This window comes from Rosa chinensis, chromosome 3 (genome assembly GCF_002994745.2).
Source record: "Rosa chinensis cultivar Old Blush chromosome 3, RchiOBHm-V2, whole genome shotgun sequence".
NCBI lineage: Eukaryota > Viridiplantae > Streptophyta > Magnoliopsida > Rosales > Rosaceae > Rosa > Rosa chinensis.
In genome coordinates, this window is record NC_037090.1 from 44984142 (window position 1) to 45007356 (window position 23215).

The 23215-nt window shown below is 41.5% G+C and overlaps 1 protein-coding gene across 4 annotated transcripts; it reads left to right on the forward strand.

Annotated features, from left to right (window-relative positions):
- The first annotated feature begins 107 nt into the window (after positions 1–107).
- Positions 108–15522, forward strand: LOC121052019. 4 transcript variants are annotated; one of them, XM_040515837.1, is made up of 8 exons: positions 8956–10633; positions 11408–12816; positions 13083–13975; positions 14061–14151; positions 14255–14338; positions 14669–14936; positions 15024–15271; positions 15400–15522. In XM_040515837.1, exons 2-6 carry the CDS (start codon positions 12787–12789, stop codon positions 14684–14686), a joined length of 1116 nt encoding a protein of 371 aa, XP_040371771.1. In that variant the 5' UTR covers positions 8956–10633; positions 11408–12786; the 3' UTR covers positions 14687–14936; positions 15024–15271; positions 15400–15522. The 4 variants fall into 4 exon arrangements, with proteins under 4 accessions (XP_040371769.1, XP_040371771.1, XP_040371770.1 ...); XM_040515836.1 differs by having other exon boundaries at positions 15024–15479; XM_040515838.1 differs by having other exon boundaries at positions 14073–14151; positions 15024–15479.
- The last annotated feature ends 7693 nt before the right edge of the window (positions 15523–23215 follow it).

A 23215-nucleotide genomic window follows, 5' to 3' on the forward strand; every position in this document is an offset into this window, starting at 1 on the left:
TTCGGTTGGATTTCACCTAACGTGGGCCCCGCAGGCTCGTATCCAGGTTTCGGGGTGATTCTTGGGTCGGGTCCTGTCAGTTGGTATCAGAGCACTAGGTTATTAGATTCTGTGGCCGATATCTTCTTATAGTTGTCGTACATGCTTGATAGTATTCAGTACCTCCCGAGTGATGGCCCGACTGCAGCGGTTCCCCATCGTATACTCTTCGGTGCTGACGTACCAATTAAGTATGTAAGATAGTTGTTGTTGGTGTAAATATCTTGGTGTAACTCAGTTATGGGAATTTCAGGTGGAATGAGACGCGGACGCAGATCTCGTGCTAGTAGTGACCCTTTACCTGCTGGTGAGGGTGATGATGAGCAGGTCCCTCGTGGGTTGCTACGGGCCATGGAGCAGTTGTTTGAGCGTTTTACAGCGGCACTCCCAAATCCTAGTACCGACTATACTGTGGAGCGTGCCAGACGCCATGGGGCGTATATTTTTTCCAGGGCTCCTATGGAGTCCGTTGCAGGAGACTGGATTACTCGTATGGATAAAGTATTTGAATCCTTGGGTTGTCCAGCTGCTAGGAGGGTTCCTTTGGCTATTGACCTCCTAGACGGGGATGCATGGCTTTGGTGGCAGGGTACTAGGAATATGGGTTTTGACCCAACTACCATGACTTGGGAAGAGTTCAAGGCAGAGTTCTCAAATCGGTATTATAATCAGGCATCCCAGCACCGTCTCCGATTTGATTTCATGCAGTTGAAGCAGACTGAAGAGATGACTGTGTTGCAGTATAAGGAGCGTTTCATTGCTTTGTCTCGGTTTGCCCTTGAGTTGGTGGCGACAGAAAAGTTGAAGGTTGATCAGTTTATCAATGGCCTCCTACCTATATATCGAGATTGGTTGGCGCCTCATGATTATCCGACTTTTAAGTTAGCTGTGGAGGCTGCTAGGAGGTGTGAGGCTAGATATCTGGACGGTTCCCGACCTTTGGAGATTGGCGGTCCCAGTCAGGGGCCATCTAAGAGAATTGCCTCCAGTTCGGGTTCTGCATCGTCATCAGGCAGTAGACTGAGCAGTTCAGATTCTAGCTCTCGTCAGCGCTTTAGGGGACACTTCAGGAGGCCTGGGCAGACAGGTAGGAGACAGTTCAGGGGTGGCACTGCTAGTTCCAGTGGAGGCTTTGGTAGACAGGCGATTCCGAGAGACTATCCCCAGTGTGCTACTTGTGGTAAGCACCACGTGGGCCCGTGTCAGGCAGGTGTGGGGACTTGTTACCAGTGTGGCCAGTGGGGTCACTACAGGAGAGAATGCCCTCAGTTGACCCAGGGAGTCTTCACTACTACTAGTCAGAGTATGGGTCAGACCTCTGTGGGTGCTACTAGTTCGGGCTCTCATGGCAGTTTATCAGGCAGGAGCAGCACTCAGCCGGGTCGTGGACAGAGAGGGCGACCAGTGACCCAGGCCCGTCTTCATGCTATGACCCAGCAGGAGGGTCGCACTGCACCGAACGTCATTATGGGTATGTTAGTTGTTTTTGGTCAACCAGCTTTTATTTTGATTGATCCGGGAGCCTCCCACTCCTTTATGTCTAAGAGGTTTTCTTTCATTGCTAATGTGCCCCCATCTCTCCTACTTGGAGAATGGCATGTTGTTCTACCATCAGGGGAAAGACATAGAATTGAATGGGTATATCGTTCTTGTGGAGTGTTTGTAGAAGGAGTTTTCTTAGAGGAGGACTTGATTCCATTTGAGTTAGTGGAGTTTGATGTAATCCTGGGGATGGATTTCCTTGGGATGCAACATGCCTTAGTGGATTGCTTTTGTAGTACTGTATTATTTCGGAGTTCGGGTAAGCAAATTGTCACCTTTTATGGTGAACGGGAGGTTCTCCCATCTTACATAATCTCAGCTTTAACTGTTAAGAAGATGATGAGTAGGGTTGCCAATCTTATTTGGCACATGTGGTGAATTCAGATGCCGAAGTTATGGATCGTAGCCAAATTTCGATTGTTGGTGACTATCCAGATGTATTTCCAGAAGAATTGCCTGGTTTGCCCTCGGTGCGAGAGATAGACTTTACCATTGATTTACTTACAGGTACAACACCCATCTCTCAAGCACCTTATAGAATGGCACCGGCAGAACTGAAGGAGTTATATATTCAGTTGCAGGAGTTAACGGATAAAGGGTTTATACGACCGAGTGTATCCCCCTGGGGTGCACCTGTGTTGTTTGTGAAGAAGAAAGATGGTACTTTAAGGCTTTGTATTGAGTATCGGAAACTAAACAGGGTGACTATAAGGAATAAATATCCCTTGCCCCGCATTGATGATTTGTTTGACCAGTTGAGGGGTGCTAAAGTTTTCTCAAAAATTGATTTGAGGTATGGTTATCATCAGATACGGATTAAAGAGGAGGATGTAGCCAAAACTGCTTTTCGATCACGTTATGGTCATTATGAGTTCCTTGTTATGCCTTTTGGGTTGACAAATGCACCCGCTGCTTTCATGGATCTCATGAACAAGGTGTTTCGCCCGTATCTTGACCGCTTTGTGATTGTGTTCATTGATGACATATTGGTTTATTCTAAGAGAGAAGAGTTACATGCTGAGCATTTGAGTATAGTATTGGAGACTTTGAGGATAAATCAATTGTATGCTGAATTTAGTAAGTGTGAGTTTTGGTTTGACCTTGTGACAACGAAGACAACGAAGATGGATGGAATTGTTTGAAGACTATAATTGTACCATAGAGTACCACCCTGGTAAGGCGAATGTGGTGGTGGATACACTCAGTAGGAACCTCTCTGTGACTTTGTCATATTTAGGGGTCATTTGGGTACCGCTATTGTCTGAATTGAGGTCTACTGGGGTTGAGTTATCTGTTGATGAGGATGTTGCCATGGTGGCTAGTTTCCATGTGAGACCAGTGTTCATTGATAAGTGTGTGAGGCACAATCTCTTGACCCAAGAATTGAGGGGATTAAAGAAGGTGTTCGTGGCGGTTGGCAACCTGAATTCTCTATTCGAAGAGATGGAACTTTCATGTTTGGAAAGAGACTTTGTGTTCCTACTTAAACAGGAAATACTTAATGAAGCTCATAGTTCCGCGTATGCTCTACAAACTGGTGGTATAAAAATGTATCGTACTCTTAAGGAATATTATTGGTGGCCAAACATGAAAAGAGAAATTGCAGCCTTTGTGAGTAGATGCCTTGTATGCCAGCAAGTGAAAGCAGAAAGACAGAAGCCATCAGGTTTGTTACAACCTTTGCCAATCCCGGAATGGAAATGGGAATATTTCACCATGGACTTTATGTATAAGTTACCTCGCACCCTGGTGGGTAATGATGGTATTGGGTGATTGTGGATCGACCCACCAAATCAGCTCATTTTCTGGAGGTTTGAGAAACTTTTAGTGTAGATAACTGACAACACTGTGTGGATGAGATTGTGAGGCTTCATGGTGTGCCCTAGTCCATTGTTTCCGAACGCGATGCCCGCTACACATCAAAGTTTTGGAGGAAGGTTCACAAATGTTTAGGAACAAAATTACAATTTAGCACTGTTTTCCATCCTCACTGAATGGACTAGACAGACTTTGGAAGACATGTTGAGGGCTTGTTCTCTACAATTAAAAGGAAGTTGGGATAAGCACTTGGCTTTGATGGAGTTTGCATATAACAACAGTTACCATTCGAGTATTGGTATGGCTCCCTACGAAGCTTTATATGGGAAACAGTGTAGGACCCCATTATGTTGGGATGAAGTGGGAGAAAGACAACTTATTGGTCCTGAGATTATTGAGATCACAACAGATAAAGTTAAGGTGATCAGAGAGAGACTCAAGATGGCTCAAAGCAGACAGAAGAGGTACACAGATAAACACAGGAAGCATCTTGAATTTCAAGTTGGTGATTGGGTATTTTTGAAGTTATCTCCGTGGAAGGGTGTGGTAAGGTTTGGTAAACGAGGGAAACTAAGTCCAAGGTATATTGGTCCCTATGAGATTGTGGAACGAATTGGTCTTGTCGCTTATCGCTTGGCTTTACCTCCACAACTATCTCAAGTACATGATGTTTTCCACGTCTCCATGCTTCGCAAGTACATCACTGATCCTTCACATGTGTTACCAGCTCAACCCATTACACTTACAGAAGATTTAACATATGAAGAAGAACCAGTACAGATCCTTATTTGTCGTGAGCGGGCACTCCGAAGTAAGATACAATTTCGAGGACGAAATTTTATAAGGAGGGGAGATTGTAATACCCCGTACTTTAAAGTTTTTACTATTTACTTTTTACCATTATTGACCAAGGAGTTGACTTTTTCCTCGTCCGTTGAGTTAAGAAAATTGTTTGAGAATGTCGTAGAATACGAAAAATCGAGTTCGTGGACACGAAGTTTGTTTAAATCGGAGTTTCTACGGAAAAGTTATGATCAAAAATAGAAAGTACTATTCATAGCATGGTTATTTTTTTTAGATGAGTTTATAATTGTGGAAAAGAGGAAATAAAAACAGAAAAGGAAGAGAGAGAAATCAGTTTCCCGATTCCAGCCCCCCTCCTCTTCCTTTCTTCCTTCTTTCTTTTCTCTTCTTTCTTTTCTTTCTCTTTCTGCAAACCGGAGCCACTTTTTCCGGTGAAACCACCGCCACCGGCCGCACCACCGGCCATTAGAGGATCTTCTCTTGCTCCTCTTGTATCTAAGGTAAGATTTTTAACTTGGGTAGCTTTGGTTTGGAGATTTCGAAGAGAATTGTAGAAATGGGAAAAATTGGATTTTTGCTTTGGTGTCCGGTTTCCGGCGATTTCTGGCCGGATTCTTTGGGGCTTTTGGTTGTTGGGGAAGTGCTGAACTTGTTCCTAACCTTGTTGCAGCTCGTTTTGATCGGTGGAGGAAGATTTGAAGGTGTTTGAGACTGTGAACAGTAGCGTGAACAGTTCCATCCGAGTCCTTGAGTTTGGGTTTGGAATTCCGGCTTTTTCTGCTTGTTTTGGAGATTTTCGCCGGATTTCTTTGAAGTTTTGGGTTGCTGGGTTGTTGTTGATGATCATATCTAACTATTGCAGCTTGTGTTGGCCGGTGGAGGAAGATTTGAGGGTGTTTGGAGACGTGAACAGTAGCGTGAACTGTGCTGCCGAATTCTTGTTATTTTTTGGGTTTAAATTCGGCTATTTCTGCTTGTATTTGGTGGCTGCTGCAGGTATATAAAAATGGCTGTGTGGGTTATGAAGTTGATTTTGGATTAAATAGGTTGATTGAAATTGGATTTAATCTTTGAGTTTTGTGTTAAACTTGAGATTGTTGGGTATTGAGATTTCTTTGGAAATTGATGTTGATTATGGTTGTTTGATGATTATGGTTTATAAATATTTTGGGTTAAATCTCTTGGTAAAAGCTATTGTTGAATGATTTTTGTTGGGAAATTGGAGAGGAGATTGTGATTTGAAAAAGAAAAATTTAGAAAGAAATTGAGATTTTTGGAGATGAAATTGTGGATTGAAAAGGGAAAATTAAGAAGGAATTGGAATTTCGGAAAGGGAATTGTATTATAATTTTTTGTGGTTAATTATGGTTGAGGAAACGAAATAAAAATCGGTTGAGTTGTTAAAGAGTTTTGAGGGCGTTGGAATTTTAAGAAATTCTGAAATTCGAGAATTTAATCCTAAATTGGAGAATTTGGTCGTTAGAAGAATTATGTGTAATGAGATTAATTTCCGAAGGATTAAGCTTTGTTTCTTAGATTGTTTCCTCATTATGGTTAATTATATCTTGCCAATTGTTACAGGACGTATTGAGCCCTCGAGCGAGGGTGACACGGGCAGGCAGCAGGTTTAGCTGCGGGACTCACTTGTGAGTGGACTTTTATTTTGTTAAAATAATGCATGCAGCATGGAAATAAGTTTTCAGTTGATTTATTATTTGAGAAAATGTGACTCTATGGAAAGTAAAGGATTTAAAAAGAAAGCAGTTGATCACAAGGAGGCCAGTTTTGGCGCATGCGTATCTTACCTAGTTGGCAGTCCCTTCTAGGTAATAGTCTGGTCGGCAGTCCCGTCTAGACTACAGCTCGGTTGGCAGTCCCATCCGAAGTGTCATCTGGTTGGCAGTCCTTTCCAGATGACTTGAGGTAGTTAGTCAGCAGTCCCGTCTACTACCTGTGGCTAGTTGGCAGTCCCAACTAATCACCGCCTCCTATCCGGTTGGCAGTCCCTTCCGATGCGTCATCGGGTGGCAGTCCCTCCCCGATGGCATGAGAAGCCTAGGAAGCAGTCCTTCCTAGTCATCAAATGAGTTTCTTGGAAAAAGATTGAGTTGGGAATTTTATGAAGTCTCGCTGCATGATGGTTTTGTTAAAAAGAGAAATGGGGAAGCATACCATAAATTGTTTTGGTTCTAGTTTCGGTTTTGTCCACTCACTCTAATGGATTTTATATGTTTTCCCCTGGGCCCTTCGTTTTCAAATGCCCAGATTTCAGATTAGCCGAGATTGCGTCCAGGCTCAAGGACTTTGGAAATCAGCGCTTCCGTTTTTGTCTGTAGGTTATTACTTAACCTACCTTGTATGATATCGGCTTAGTTTAGTGTTGCTCTGATAAACCGTTTCTTCTAAGTTTGGTGGATGTTTTTGTTAGAATTGATGTTTATTACGGAGGTTGTGATGGGATTTGAACTTTTCGAAGGTAACACATATGCTTGGAATGTAAATATGGTTTTTGTGTTTTTGGATTAGGAGGTAAATATTAATCATATCCAGGTTTGTGAACTACTTGGGTAGCCCATATTAGGGGAGGTTCTGCCGAATTTTCGGTTGGATTTCACCTAACGTGGGCCCCGCAGGCTCGTATCCAGGTTTCGGGGTGATTCTTGGGTCGGGTCCTGTCACCTCTAACTCTTTCCCACAACAACTTTAAGTCGTCTATCAAAGGTGCCAAGTACACATCGATGTCATTTCTTGGTTGTTTTGGTCCGGATATCAATAATGATAGCATCATTTGTTTTCTCTTCATTATTAATCATGTAGGCAAATTGTAGATCACAAGAATTACCGGCCAACAACTATACTTGCTACTTAATGAACTATGGGGATTAAACCCATCTGATGACAAAGCAAGTCTTAGGTTTCTAGGGTCAGAACCAAAGTACATCACTCTTCACGATCATCTGTGATGACATTCGCCACATCATCAGACTCTTACATGTTTCACTTGACTGAAACATTTTTGGAAACCTAAAATAAGGGGAAAGTACCATAGTACCTTTGCAGGTACACCTTCCCTCTCTTTGGAGTTTTTACCTAATTTCCACCTTGAAAGACCACATGTAGGACGCTTAATTTCATCAGCATACTCTTTTCTATACAAAATACAATCGTTAGGGCATGCATGGATTTTAGTGTAATTCATTCCTAGAGCACTCAAGGTCTTCTTCGCCTAATACATAGAGGTAGGTATCTCATTGCCTACCGGAAGAAACTCTGCAAAGGCAATCAGCCAATCAGAGTAAGCAACATCACTCATACTGTGTTTCGCTTTCAAGTTGTAAAGCCTTACGAGGACATTCAACTTTGTATGACCATCACAACCATGATATAAAGGTTTATTACCATCATCAACAAACTTTCTAAAGTTGTTACACTCATTTGAGAGCTCTTGATCCTCTTCACTTTCCAGCTCTACTTCACTACCTACTTCTACTTCATATTCTGCCCTTTCATTACCATGCACAAATTCGGATTGATCTGAATCTGTTTCTATGCCATTACTATCTTCATCTGGTCCTAATTCCACCATAGCCTCCCCATGCTCAGTCCATTTCTCATAACTCTCATCCATTCTATTCACAAACAAATGATCCTTAATTACACCAGCAGAAAAATATTCAACATTTCCACAATTAGTCCAAGGACAGCTAATGTGGTTAGGGTCTCGAGCATTATCCAAGGCAAATTTACAGAACTCCATTACCCCTAACTTGTATTGACAAGATCTCCTATCAGCAACCATCCATGTTCTATCCATCTATACTACACACAAACAGAAAATGAAACAGGACAACAAACTTAATGAATGATCTGCTTAACAGGAACACAAACAGGAAAACACAATATTAAATTTTTTTGTTAACTTTAAACTGATAGGTACTGGAACAGGGAATCCCGATGTGCAATGGGCTGAAACAGCTACCAATCCAAGATTATATTTTATCCAATATACACTACACAAAAAACCTTATCAGACAACAGCAAAAAACCGTTGTGGGATTTGGAGGGCCACCGTTGTAGACCAAGCCATTGTCTGTTGAAAATTCAGACAATGGTGGAACACAGTTGTGTGAGAAACACACAGACAACAATTATGTGTTATAATTGTTGTGTGATAGCTCGGCAGATGCAAAGCGCAGCAGTTGAGGTGCTGTCTTCAGACAACAATGTCAGTTTTAAGCTGTTGTATGTTAAGCGTGTCAGATAACATATTTATATTTTGTCTATTGTCTGATTGATCTTCAAACTTCAGTTCTTGGTCTATATCTGTTGTGTGATTAATTTTAGGACAATAGAGTTCAATTGGTTTTGTTGTGTGATTAACTTTTACGACAACAGAGTTCAATTAATTCTGTTGTGTGGTTAACTTTTAGGACAAAAGAGTTCAATTAATTCTGTTGTCTGAGTATAGATTAGAAAACACTGATTTGTTAAAAACCGATGTGTGATATGATTGATTACAATGTGTTTTTGTCCCATTTTTGGCCATTCAGACAACAGGCAATGATCATTATATCTAATCTGTTGTGTGATCATTTGAACATCACATTCCTGAAGTAGATTGTGCATTCATTTGGTTCATTTACCAAATGAACAGTACTTTATCAAATACAAACATTGCAAACCATCAAATGATTCATATAACCAATACTTTAAACTTCAAAAGCAAAAGGGGTGCATTTCCCAATCATTGAAACCAACATTTTACACAAGAAAAGCATTCTAGTGCATGCCCAGCTACTTGGGACATCAAAAAGCTGATACACATATATTGTTCCAGAACATGCCACATATGGTGCATGACAATGTACCAGCAGAGAAGCACAAAAAGATGTTTTCCTTACCTAAAATGTACCAGCAACAAGTGAGCTACTTCATGACTCGTGCACATATGTGTTGATAACAAACTTCCCCCACTCGTTTCACACTTGATCAATGTCTACTTAGGTGTAATGGCTGCTGCCTCTCCTCTCCCACTGAAATCAGTTTATCATATCAAAAGGATTAGTTAATCATTTTGGTGAATGAGGCATGGATATAATAACACACTTATGAGAAATTGAGTCAAGTGACTATATTTATAGCTATATATGTTGATACCTTGGAAGGAAACAATGACATGTCTTTATCCTCAATGATATATCTCATGTATCGCATGATAAAGTACCCGCAATCCTAGTTGTTAGGTTGGGAAGGAATGCCCTAAACACAAGCAAATGAATGAACAAGTGAAAAGTCAAAATGAAATACTGTTTTTGAAAACCACAAGTGGTGAAACTTACAGCCAAATTTTTCCAATGGACTGAACTCCGGTTTTGCTTATTCTTTTCAGAACTATACATACTCATAGCACTACACCAAAACAACATATGATCGATGATGTACCATATAGGAAAGGAGGCAAACAAGTGTATTAAATAGATTTCATAAAATTGAGGCATTTCAATCAATATGTAAACGAGGGACTTACGTATCCACGATAGACATCCAATCTCCTGTAGGTAAGCGTCTTTTCAGCGGGTCCATAAAATAGGCGGTTCCTTTCTCCGGATTGACACGTGTCAACATCCAATGATCACTACATGCATACAAAATGTCATATATCTTGAACACTAAATTTTTATGTTCAGACATAGTAGATATGAAAGTTTGCAAACGTTCATGAACTTACCCTGAGTTATATGGTGGCATGAACATCTACCCTGGTTTAGCAGTTACAAGCCTATCTTTCATGTGTTGGGCCTTGACAGTTCCATTCCCACACCCCACAGCACCAATAAGTGAAGGGTCAACAAACTCAACCATGTCCATCATTTTATAAGCTTTCAATTGATCATAGAGGTACCTAATAACAAACATTTGCACCAAGTCATTGGGTTTCAGCAACTATACTTCTTATCAAGGCATTACGGACAAAGCATATATATATAGGGGCTGTGACCACTTACTCAAATTTGGCCCAATATTTCCCCAAACACTCCACCTACTTTTGTTTGTGCCCACTTACCCAAACCACCAGTGACACAATACATATAGGCTCCGAAAAAATCACGATTTACAAACCTGCCACTAACCACTAAATACACGTCTCAAACCGTGCCTGTTCTCTCTCTCTCTCTCTCTCTCACTCCCAAGTCAAATCGGTTTGAAACTCCAAAGTCCCTCCATATACGACTCTCTCTCTCTCTCTCTCTCTCTCTCTCTCTCTCTCTCTCTCTCTCTCTCTCTCTCTCTCCCCCCCTCTCGATCGCTCGCTCTCTCTCACTCTCTCTAATCCCGGAAAAACGACCTCAATTCTCACCGAAGACCGTCTAGCAAGTTTCTCGGTCCGGCAACGCTTCACGTTCCTCCGGCTTTGGAAATATCGAAAGAGGTAAAAATTCGATTTCCGACTAGTTTTTCCAGTTTTTCTTGTTTTTTGCCGAATCTATTACATACTTGTTGCATTTCAACTTGTTGATGGCTTCATTTTGGTTCATATCTATGAAATCAGTGATATTGACTTGGCATGTGTGAAAATCTGTGAGAACTAGGGTTTCTGATTTGTATGTCTGGAATACTATTTGGGAAGTTGTTCATTGATTTTAAACACTCCATTGAGTGGTAATGCAGACTGATTGAAAGCTTATTTTGAAGTCCTAACCATAAAAACATAACTCTATTGCCACCCAGTAGACTTTGTATTGGGGGTCAATGTTCACTGTTCTATTCATTACAGTACTATAATTTGCTATTTGAATATAAAAGGAGATATATCTGCTGGTCTAGTGGGGGGCTATAGGTAGATTATTGCCAACCACTAATGACTGAACTGTGGTTCATTTATCCCATGTAATTTGGTATTTGGAATGTGTTCTTTTGTTTTTTCGTTTATTAAATAGTAGTAGTCTGTGTGTGATTGAAATTGTGTGTCTATTGCTGGTCTATTGGGGGGCAATAGACACAATATTGACTCCCAAAAATTTGTGGATTTGAGAAGTTATCTGTTGTTTTGCTTGTAAAAATGTGCAACACTCTGTGAACCATTGAAATTGCTGTTTTTTTTTTTTTTGTCTATTGGGGGGCCGTACACACAATATTGAGCCTTAATATTGTATTTATTTAGGGCAAGAAATCTTTTAATGTTGGTTTTTTTTTTGGTGCGCAGAATGTCTAGACCTAAATTCACCTTGTTCAGTGATTCTGAAGAATATGTCCGCAGTTCGGAGAGTTCCGATGCGGGAACTGAGAGTACATTTAACCAGCCACTTCAGCAGAAACTAAACCAAATTAGAAAGAGGAAGAGACAAGAGGCAGAAGAGATTACCGATGAAGCATCTGCAGAAGAAGGGGTCAATCAAGGTTCCGAGTAATCACTCTCAAACGAATCAGAATCACAAGGTGAATAGACAACGAAAAGGTTTATCATAAAAACAAGACAATAGACAAAAAGTAAAACAGTTGAAAAAGAAGCCAATTCAGGCAAAGCAAAAATAAGGAGGAGGAGAAATGTTCAACCACCGAAGAGTAAAGGGAAGAAGGCAGTAAAAGGGACAATGAATAAGGAAGAACCGAAGAAGGAGGTCCAAAAAGCTAAGATTGAATGGAGGCAGCAGAAGTGCACTCTTAGTTCCTTCTGGAGAGTGGTAGATGCACACAAGGAGAGAATACTAGAAGAAACAAAGGAAATTTTGAGGGGTACAGATTTTGGTGAGATGATCGAACCATTCTGGGAAGACAAGATAACCGAGAACCAGCTCATTAAGCATGAAGCAGACTTAGAGGTAATAATGAGGCACTTCGACCACAAGGACAGCAATTGGAAGTTTGGTGATGTTGTTATGGAAATTACGAAAGCAGACATCACGGCTTTGCTTCACCTTTCTGCCGATGGAGAAGTGTTCAATGTGAACAAGAGGGTGGTTAGGGAAGAAATGGAAGACTCCCTAATTTTTGGCAGCCCTTTAAAGAAGCAGGCTGTACTTAGATCTGATGTGGAAACAAAGCTCATAGCTGAGTTGAAGAAGCCGGCAAAACTGAAGGACGCACGGAAGCTGGTAGTGTTAATGATCACGTACCTGTTCAACACGTTCTTCTTCACCAGAACCGGGGCTCAGATTACATGGGATATGGTCGTTGTTGCGAACAAATTGGGACCATCAACAAGTACAATTGGCCAAGGTTGATTCTGAACTTCTTGATGGAAGGGCTGCAAAAATATAGGAGAAACAGTCCTGCAACAATGAATGGATGCCTGCTTCTGATTTATTACTGGTTCCTTGAGAAGACAAAGGCGAAGAACTGGATCCCGGGCAAGCAGACTGAAACTCCAAGGTTTCTTCGATGGTCAATAAAAGAAATTTTCAATTTGGAGCAGGTTTTCAAAAATGAGAACCTGGCTGTGGCAAGCAAAATGAGCAAACTGTATTTTCATGCACTTTACGCAGCTTTTTACGTAGAATTGACTTATAAATGTAACAGGATCTAATCAAAGCTAGACCGTGGACTGATGACATAGGACTGGGCGACATTGAGTTGGATGATGAGATGAAGGGTACCCCAAGCTTCGACTCCTGGGTGAGTATAACAAACTGGTCTTGTCTACTGCGTCTATTGGGGGCCAAAAATTTGATTATTGCCCCCCAGTAATGTCTTCACCTGGTGACGTGATTACATAAATTAGTGCCTGTTTTTGTGCTTGTTAGAGAACATTAGCCTGGAAAACATTCAAACTGCTGCTTTTATGGTGCTCTACTAGGGGCAATAATTTGTTTACTACCCCCACTAATGACATTTATTATTAGACCACAGTAACCTAAATGGTTTTGTGCCACTTTTTGCAGGTTCCCCAGGCAAGCCAAGCTGAAGAGGAACAAAACAAAAGGCTTACGGGGAATATCAAAGAACTCATCAGTGAGATGGAGACAGCAATTGGTGAGACGAAACCACCCAAAGTGATGGAAGAAAAGCTAGAAAGGCTTGCGAAAGCAAACGAAGACCTCAATGCCCAGAACAGGGATTTATGGGCAAAGCTAAAGATGGCCGACGAGAAGATTAAAGGTCTCGAAGTAGAAAAGAGAGCGAAGAACAACCTCATTAGGGCTCTATGCATTAGGCTCAGAAAGGAGAAGGGAGAGTTGCCTCCACAACAAACACAGCTTCAGGTAGTTCCATTTACACCCAGAGTGGCACAAGAAGAAGTTGAGGAAGAAGCTCCAAACTTTGGAGCAAGTCTGGGAGAGGAAACAAGTTATGCAGCCACTGTGGGACATGAGACGGAGAGGGTGATAGCAGCATTTCCTATGGCTATGGAACTACATGAACAACGAGAAGGTGGGGAACAAGAGGAGGAAGCCCATCTTTATATGATCGTGAACATGATTGCTGAAAATGAAGAGAATGCGGACATTGGAAAGAAAAAGGAGGAAAAAGGTGCCCCAGGCAAGCAAAAAGAGAAGAAAAACATGGAGATCATGTCTATAGAGAAAAATGTCAAGACTTACAAGCAGGGTGAGAAGAAAGCCAAAGAAGCTGATTGGGAGTACGACACACAAGAAGAATCAAAGATGAGGAAGAGAGCCCCACCTAAGAGAGCTAGGATCGTGCCGCTGACCAGAAAAATGGAGAACAAGATCAAAATCAAAGGTGTCAACTGCGATAAACCTACTTGGAGGACACTGGACCCGGCAATCGGAAAGCACTTTCAAAAATTCTTCAATGCTACTGCAAAAGACACGTAAGTACATAACCCGTTTTCATTTAGTTTATGTATTTCATATGGTTTACAAACCAATAAGAATTGATTGTTTCTGTTTGTCTAGTACCGACTACAGGGTTAGCAACGACCTTTTAAGCCGTATAACCAAGCATGACCTCAGAGTGATAATCCAAGAGGGTGATGTCGAAACTAATGTAAGTTTGGTCGACTCAACACGTCTACTGGGGGCCAATAATGTGATTATTGCCCCCAATTAAAATGGCAATTCTGATGGTGAGTAATATGTCACAATTGCAGGTGGTCAGGGTTTATATTGACTTGTTGAAGTCTGACGCCGGAAAGCTAAAAGCTAAAGTGGGATTTCTCCGTGTAGACGCAGCGGTAAGCAATCGAAACCTAGCAGTAAGAATTTTTTGTTTATTTAATGTTAGTAGACTATGAATTACTGAAATGTAGTCTTTGTTTGGTTGTTTACTGGGGGCCAATAGACATATTATTGCTCCCAAATAATGTTTTTATAGTGGTTTAGTAATCGTTTATTTCATGTATCTGCAAAAGGTCTATGATGAATGCAGCTTTTTGATTGTAAATAGAGTGTTTGGTGATGGTCTATTGGGGGGTAGTAGACGTATTATTTCCCCCAAAAAAGTTTATCAACCGTACATTTTACGAAAGTAAACTTGTATTAACTTGGTTATGTTGTGTACACAGTACTGCGATAAATCATGAGCTGAAGAAGGAAGCAGGTGAAGACACCGGACCGTTTGAGTGTGGTGTCAAAACAATGTTGATGGAACCACTTTGGTCGATCTTCCGTTTCCCAACTGTGCTAGTACCCATTCACCACAGCACAAGCATGCACTACACTTTGCTAGTAATCGACAATGAAAGAAGGTGCTTCACTCACATGAATTCATTGAGGCCACCAATCAATGAATTCACAAATGAGGAGAAGTACCACCTGAATGCATCAAGAGTGGTATGTGACAAATTCTATTGACATGTTTGTTTCCATACTGTTGAGGATGAATTTCAATAACTAATCCTTTATATCTGCAAAAAATAGGTGAGGCACATCAAGAAGTTCATACATGTTGTGAACTTGACAAAGATCAGGTTCCCAGGTGACAGCCAAGACCCAGAGGTCAGGCAAGAAAAATGCAAAGGAGAAGATGAGGGAAACCTAATTATCGTTGAAGAGGAAATGACTGAGGAGGAAAAAGAAACCAGGAATTGGATCTTGCAGAACAACATTGTGGAGACAGACTATGAACTCTATGAAGACTTCGAGTGCCCGCAGTAGAACACAACATCGTAAGTACCTTTTTATTGCAACCCAATAAATCATGAACAACACGGTTTGACTACATCTAAAATCTGCAAATATGAACTACCTGTTTATTGCAACCCAATAAATACTGAATTTATTTACTTCAATACAGGGTTGATTGCGGACCGTTTATGTGATGACCTGGATTTCTATTATTTAATTTTGGTAATTAATAATGGACCAGTTATACGAATATTTATTATTGTGCTTTATTCGTAGGTTGTATGTGAAGTGGAATAGTTTTTGTACGTATAATTATTCGAATTTCACAGTTTAGGGGGTCGTGTGAAGTTTGACTTTTTATATGTTGGGATTCTCGGAAAACTTCCTTCACGAAAGTTGTAGAGCGCGTCGATACGAGTTCGTGGACATGCGAAACGCGTCAATCGGAGTTCGTATGAGGAAGTTGTGGCTATTGGAAGAAGTTTCTGTTTTAGTATAAAGAGAAAAATCAGAAATTATTTTCATTTTTCTCTTTCCTTTTTTGGAAGATTTCAGACTGACCCGACCCGGACCCGGCCGACTCGACCCGGCTTTTCCGGTGATCTTCGGTGACCTCTAGCCGTGAAACCTGCACAGAACGACTCGTCTCCTCCTTCTGGTCGTCTCTGTGGCATCCTCTTGTGGCGATAACCACCGTGTACGGCGCAGAAAGGAGGTGCAGCTTGGTGTTTTCGGACCCGACCGGAAAACACAGTTCTAGCGACGTCAAGGCTTCAGGCTTCCATCTTTGGGTTCATGGGAGGCTCCTTGATCGATCTATGGTGTTTGTTTCGATCGATTTACGTGGAAATCGGTTGAACTCGGATTGAGCAAAAATTCAAAGCTTGTGAGGTAGTTTTCGATCCTTTATGCTTGTTTTCTGACTTCGAGCTAGTTATGAGAATTCACAAGCATGCTTAGATGAAGCTTTTTGATGTTGGGAGTTTTGTGAAATATTGAGTTTTGGCCGGCGGCGGTGCGCCACCGCCTGTGGCAACGTTCCGGCAGTGTTCCGGCCATATAAGGGACTGTTTGTGGTATTATATATGTTCTAGTCGTTGATACGAGCGTTTCGATATATAATATGCAAATTTTGGAGTTCGTATGAAATTGTTATGATTTTTACAGTTTCATATCGATCGATTTATTCGATCCGTGAGGATTCGAGCATCCGATCGACTTGTGGGTTGGTCACATCGATCATGGACGTATTTCGGATACTTTGGGAGTTCTCGGATGTGGTTTTGCCTCGATTGGCGCCACTTTGGGGGTTTTAGTTCAAAACAGGGGTTTCGAACTTAAATCAAATGTGAATCGTCACTAAGTTGGAACCATATGTGATTAGGTACTTGACGAAGTACAGTGGACGATTCTTTGTGAATTGGTGGCTTTGTGCTTTGTTGAAGACGCAGCAGGAGTTCGAGATGAGTAATCTCACAAGGTTCTTTATGAACAAAATTACCATTATTCTTTTGGCGTTAATCATTAACTGCAAACTATAGTTGGTATTAGTAAGCATTCCTGAGTGAATGACTATGTATATATATATTATGATGGATATATATATATATATATATCATTGTGGATGATTGTGATGAATAATAATATGCATGATGGTGTTCATATTATTGTTGAATGTGACTTTTCAGGAAACAATATTGTGGAAAAAGATGTTTTCTATTGTTTGAAAAGTATTGAGCTTGATGTTACATTTTTGAGTCAAGCGTGATTCATGTTAAATGTATTGGTCCTTATACCAAAAGTCACATATGGTGAGCAGGGATTAGGAAAGCCGAAGCTAGATGTTTGTAACGTTTTTAGGTCGGGTGCGACTTACTTAACGTTTGACTTTAAGACCAGATATGTTACACCCCATATCTGAGATACCCTTTTTACTGAGTTGCATGAAATTCCTTATGGTTACCGTTCGCGGTTATAATTTTAACGTTTAGGGGGTGGTTAAAAATTGACTTTTTGTGAGTTAATAATTTGAGAAAATTTCCTTCATGAAAGTTGTAGAGGGCGTTAAACCGAGCGCGTGCATATGTGGTACTTAAAAATCGGAGTTCGTATGCAAAAGTTATGAGTGAATTACGAAAATTACTGTTCATGGTAAAATTTGAATATATATGGAAAGTTACCCGGGTGGGTTTCCTGGTAGGTTTCCAAAACCGGAAACCCACCCCTCTTTCTCTCTCCTCTCCCCTTCGGGTTTTCTCCCTTTCCCCTTCGGGTTCACCTCTTCCCCTTCGATTCTTCACTTTTCGGCCACCATCCGGCGTGCAACCGGTCACCACAGGGGCGCCTCAACCCGCTCTTGACACTAGTGACCTAGGATTTTGGAGTTTTGGCCGTGAAAGTCCGGATCGAAGCAAGGTTTGCTCCAATTGCAGTTTTGGGATTTTGCCGATTTCCGGCCATTCCGGCCACCTCCGGCCACCAGATTCACATCGAAGGTTTGGTTTTTGATGGAGATTATTTCCCCTAAGGTAGTTCATTCCAATTTGCATTGTAGAGGTCGAATTGACAATTTTTTCATTTCTAGGGTTCTTGAAGTTTCGGGGCTTTCCTTCACCGGCTTGATTCGACCACTTCGAGGTAAAATTGGATGATGTTGTAGTTGGGAAAATTGTTGGGCCTGTTGTGTAGATGCTAGTGCTGGAATTTGGTGGTCATCGGAGGAAGTGGTTGCACCACGCGCCGCCACTGTAAGTAGCGCATGGTGGTGCGTAGAGCTGTGTTTTAATTGTAGTTTTAATCCCATATACCCTATAACGTTTGTAGAATGTAATGTATGAAGTTTGGTGGAAATTGGAGGAATTACGAATTGAGTTTAATTGATTAATTAACGATTTATGTGAATTCGATCGCTGGAATTCTTTCGAATTCACTCTAGAATTTATTTATCGATGAATGAATATGGATGGAGTATTAAGGATGGTTGTTGTAGAGGGTTGAGGAGTCGGATGTTAGGAAGGGGGATGTTTTGAATTTTCAATTATATGTATCGTAAAGTTTAAGTTCCGTCCTGTGAATTATATATATTTATGATTGTTATTCGTACAGGACGAGAGGAGTCTCCATACGAGGAGAATCACGAGCGACGTCAGGATTGACCGCATATTGTGAGTGGACCTTTGATTTTAATTGATGCATGCAAATTAAATTCCGCAAGTTTTAAGTTATTGATTTATCAACTTAATTATCGAGCATTTTATTTTGGTTTGGATTATTGAATGTTTTATTGGTTTGAACTTTTGAATTAAGATTCGTTATGCTCGATTTGAGGATTTTGATTTATGCGGATTTGGAAATTTATACTATTGATTTTATATTTATAATCAGCTCTTTGAGCTTTTTATGAGATTTACGAAATAAGAATTCGAGGAAGCAAAACTTTATACTTCTTTTTACCCTACTTATTGGAACTTGAGATGATCTTGGCGTGCGGGGTCACGTCTTTATACACTTGGATTCTTATTTCGTGAGATATGTGGGGAAACTATACAGATTTATTGGCTTTCGACGATCTTCTTCCTCACCATACGCGGGTCATGTGCTCAGGTCTCCTCCTCACTTACTTTGTGTTTGTGAGTGGCAGTTGAGGTAGCTTTCTCCTCCTCACGTGGGTGGTAGTCGAGGTGATATTCTCCTCCTCGCACAATCTATGTGTGAGTGGTAGTTGAGGTTATTAGTTCTCCTCCTCGCACAATCTATGTGTGAGTGGCAGTTGAGGGTAGGTTGAGCCTGAGGGGCTCCATTCCCGTATGGTGAACCCATTTTTTCCCCATATTCTTTGTTGTTGTTCTTGACTAGCGGGGCTAGTCGGGTTTTCTTATTTATTGCATGCATCGGGAGTTTTATGGATATAAATGTGGAAAAGTATAAAACCCTTTTTCTTTCAATTATTTATTTTTGTCTACTCACGCTAACGTTTTTGTATACTTTTCCCTGGGCCCTTCGGTTTCAAATGCCCAGATTGCAGTATTGTTGCTCGGTGTACGAGTGTGAGCCATAGTGACCGCACCTGCTTCCGCCATCACCTTCTGTAGGTTACCTGTTTAACCTACTGCACTCCTTGTCTATTTATATTCCTAGAATGCTCTGATTACTAAGGGATATGTGACCCAAACTTGTATGAATTATATTTGAGGTTGATGACCTAACTTTGGTGATTGTAGTAACTTTTACCTTTTGGAGATTATGTATGATGTTATTAACTCTGAGATGGGTTTGGTTGAATTTGGGAGCAGGGTGGCTCCAGGAGTTATGGTTGGATGATTAGAAGTGAATTTTGGTTTTCCGCAGGATTTTGGGTTATCCATTTTTAAGGGAGGTTATGCCGAAATTTTTGGTAAATCTCCTTCGCAGGGCCACTTCGGATTCCAGGGTGGAATTCGGGGTGGGTCTTGTCAAGATAGGGTCTAAGAAGAATACATATCACAGATGGTGACAGGTTACAGACGGTGACCTTGATGTTTGATTTCATGACCAGACGGGGTCTGAAGATCATGTGTCACAGATGGTGATAGAGCACAGATGGTGACCTTAATGTTGATTTTGAGACCAGACGGGGTCTGAAAACATATGTCACAGATGGTGACAGGTAGCAGATGGTGACCAAGGCAGGAAATAGGTAATCACATCCGTAGTCGGACGAGTGGTTACTATTTCAATAGAGCTATAGTCTGTCTGCCATTATAGATTATGGGGGTAACGGTCGAGGTTGCTGGAGACTCATAAGTATGTAGCGAAAGGAGAATTCCTTCAGTATTCTTCTTTCATTGTCTAGATGAGACTTGATTTGCTTCTTGATGGTTAAGTTAGCAAATAGAACATTGTCACAGCGGTGATTTATGTTTTCCTTTAGATGGAAAGGTTATGGAGTATTAGAAGGAATCATGGTTGCATGGTTTCCTTTAGCTGATGTGTGTGAGTTGTTGATTGATGTTCATGAGTTACTCATACGAGCTTTCATAAGATTACCGGGTTTTGTTGTGTGGAAACCCGGTGCACCATTCTTTTGGTGTAGGGGTTAATCCTGCAGGTTAGGGTAATCGTGGCTGAAGCTGAGGTAGCTTGTTGGCAACTGATCGGGTAGGAAGCAAATTTTGTAGGCTTTGCCATTGTTATGACTTCCGCTATGTAGTAAGCTCTGAGGAGCATTTACGCTTTATTTTGTGATGGCAATTTAATTCATAAATTTGTGTAATATATAACTCTGTGGAGCGGGTGTATATTAACTTGGATGGATTCAGGGCATTAGTATGTACTTGTTTTAAAGGAAAGACGTTCCAGGTATTTGTATTGATGACTGAACATTCACGCATGTATAATTATGGGATTATATATATCGATTTTCATGTGTGTAAAATCAAGGGCGTGACAGATTGGTATCAGAGCGTAAGGTACATATTTGGTGACAATCAATACTCCTCGAGTGATGGCCCATCTACAGCGGATCCCCATCAGATGCTCTTCGGTATTGATATGGTCATTGGGTATGTAGTGAGCGGTAGGATGTGAGTCGTCAGGGTAGTGTCGGCTCAGGGGTTGAAGTGTAGGAGCTAGATGTAGCTTCTATGAGTTAAAGACTTATAAGGAATGATGACCTTTAGTTTTAACTCAAGATTGACGTATGGGATGGAATTGTATCCTCTGACGTAGTGCTGTGGTTGATCGAGTCATAGCGTTGACTTATACTTGTGTTTGAGAGTTATACATGTATTAACCACATGTTGTTATGCTCCTTAGGTGATGGATTCTCAAGGAGGCAGAGCTAGGGATCGAGGTAGACCCAGAGGCAGGGGTAGAGCCCGAGGTAGGGGCAGGATTCCTCCTCCTGTTGAGGAGATGTTCGAGAATGATGTGGAGGCATCAAATGTTGAGCTGTCTATTCCACCTGTTGTGGAGGCTGCAAATGTTGTAGATCTCACTCGTTTGTCAAAGTTGGCAAAGGAGATTTCGAGACTGGGGGGAGTCCCATTTTAGGGAGGTACGGATCACATGTTGGCAGATCAGTGGATCGAGAACATGAAGACCTACTTCGAGATGGTCGTTTGCGACGACATTGAGAAGAGGAAGATTGCCACATTTATGCTCCAAGGCGATGCACGGGTCTGGTGGAATGGCACACAGAGAGTGATGGATGTGTCCACCATGACCTGGGACGGTTTTGTGGAACTGTTCAGGAAGAAGTACTTTCCGCCTTCAGTGCGGGAGCAATTGGAAAGGGATTTTATCTCGTTAGTCCAAGGGACTAAAAGTGTGAGAGAGTATGAGGCTGAGTTCTCAAGGTTGGATCTCTTTGTGAGGCAGATGGATGTTGAGAGCTTAGCTATGAAGTTTCAGTGGGGACTGAATGCTTCGATCCGGCGCGATGTCGCTGTTCTGGAACTGAAGACGATAAAGCTCATTTTCGTTAAGGCTATGGCCATTGAGCAGGAGAACTTGACTTTCTAGGAACATGAATCGGTTGAGAGGGATTTCCAAAGGAAGGGAAAGGCAACTGCGGGGAGCAGTAAAACATTTGGGAATCGAGGTGGATTCTGGAAGAGACAGAGGACTAATTAGCAGGCGCCAGCTAGGGCTGCACCTGCACCTGCTAGGGTTGCACCTAATAGGCCGATGGCGAACCCGAAGTGTTTCAATTGCAATGAGATGGGCCATGTTGCTCGAGCTTGCACGAAACCGAAGAACTTGGCATGATTCACTTGTGGCCAGACGGGGCACTTCTCAAGGGATTGTACCCAGTAGGGTAGGGGACAAGGGAACCAGCAGAGGCAACAGCCTCAGGAGCAGGCTAGGGTGTTTGTTATTGGTCAGCAGAATACCGGAGTGGAAGGTACCTTATCCTTATTTGATTTCTTTGCTAGAGTGTTGTTTGATACGGGAGCATCCCACTCCTTCATATCTAGCTCTGTGGTTGATATGTTAGGATTGACTCGTAGACCTCTTGCTAGACCCTTGTGTGTTATTTCCCCACTTGGTGTTTCCCTTGAGCTTGATATGTTTTGTGATGCATGTCCGATTGTGATCGGTGGTAGGGAGCTTTCTGCAACTTTGATTGTGTTAGCAGATCATACGTATGATGTTATTTTGGGAAATTCGAGAAGTGCGAATTTTGGCAAAGAGAGGTCAAGTTCCTTGGTCATGTAGTTTCGAAGGATGGAGTCTCCGTGGATTCTTCTAAGGTTGAGGCAGTGATGAACTGGGGCCAACCCACTACTGTTATTGAGGTATGTAGTTTCCTGGGTTTGGCAGGTTATTACCGGAGATTCATTGAGGGATTTTCTAGCATTGCTTCGGCTTTGACCAAGTTGACCAGGAAGGATGTCCAGTTTGTGTGGACTGAGGAATGTGAGCGAGCATTCAATGAGCTGCGTAAGTATGCCATAGAAATTGGCTTTTCATATGAGTTTGTTAGAAATGACAAGGTTTGTGTTATTGCTCAGTGTTATGAGAAACATTCTCAGGGCTGCAATTGGCTTGTGAAGGCTCATTTATGCATGGCTAATGGTTTCTTTATGATTAAAAGGTTGGTTAATGTTCACACTTGTCATGGTGTGATTCGTTTGCAGAAGAGTAAGATGATGGGATCCAAAGTTGTGCATGATAAGATTCATGACAATCCAAACAAAAAGCTAATTGATATAGCTGATTAGATCAAGAGTGATTATGGTTTGGATGTTCCTTATCGTACAGTTTGGTATGGTACGGAGTTGGCAAAAACAGCCCTACATGGTGATGAAGCTGAGTCTTATGCTCAGCTACTTTGGTTCAGTGAGTCTGTTATGAAGTCAAACCCTGACTCTAGGATAGTGGTTGAGTTTCATTGAGAAACACACAGGTTTCAGCGTATGTTTGTGACCTATGGTGCATGGATGACGGGTTTTCAATCTTGTAGACCTATTCTTTTCATTGATGCTACATTCATTACCAACAAG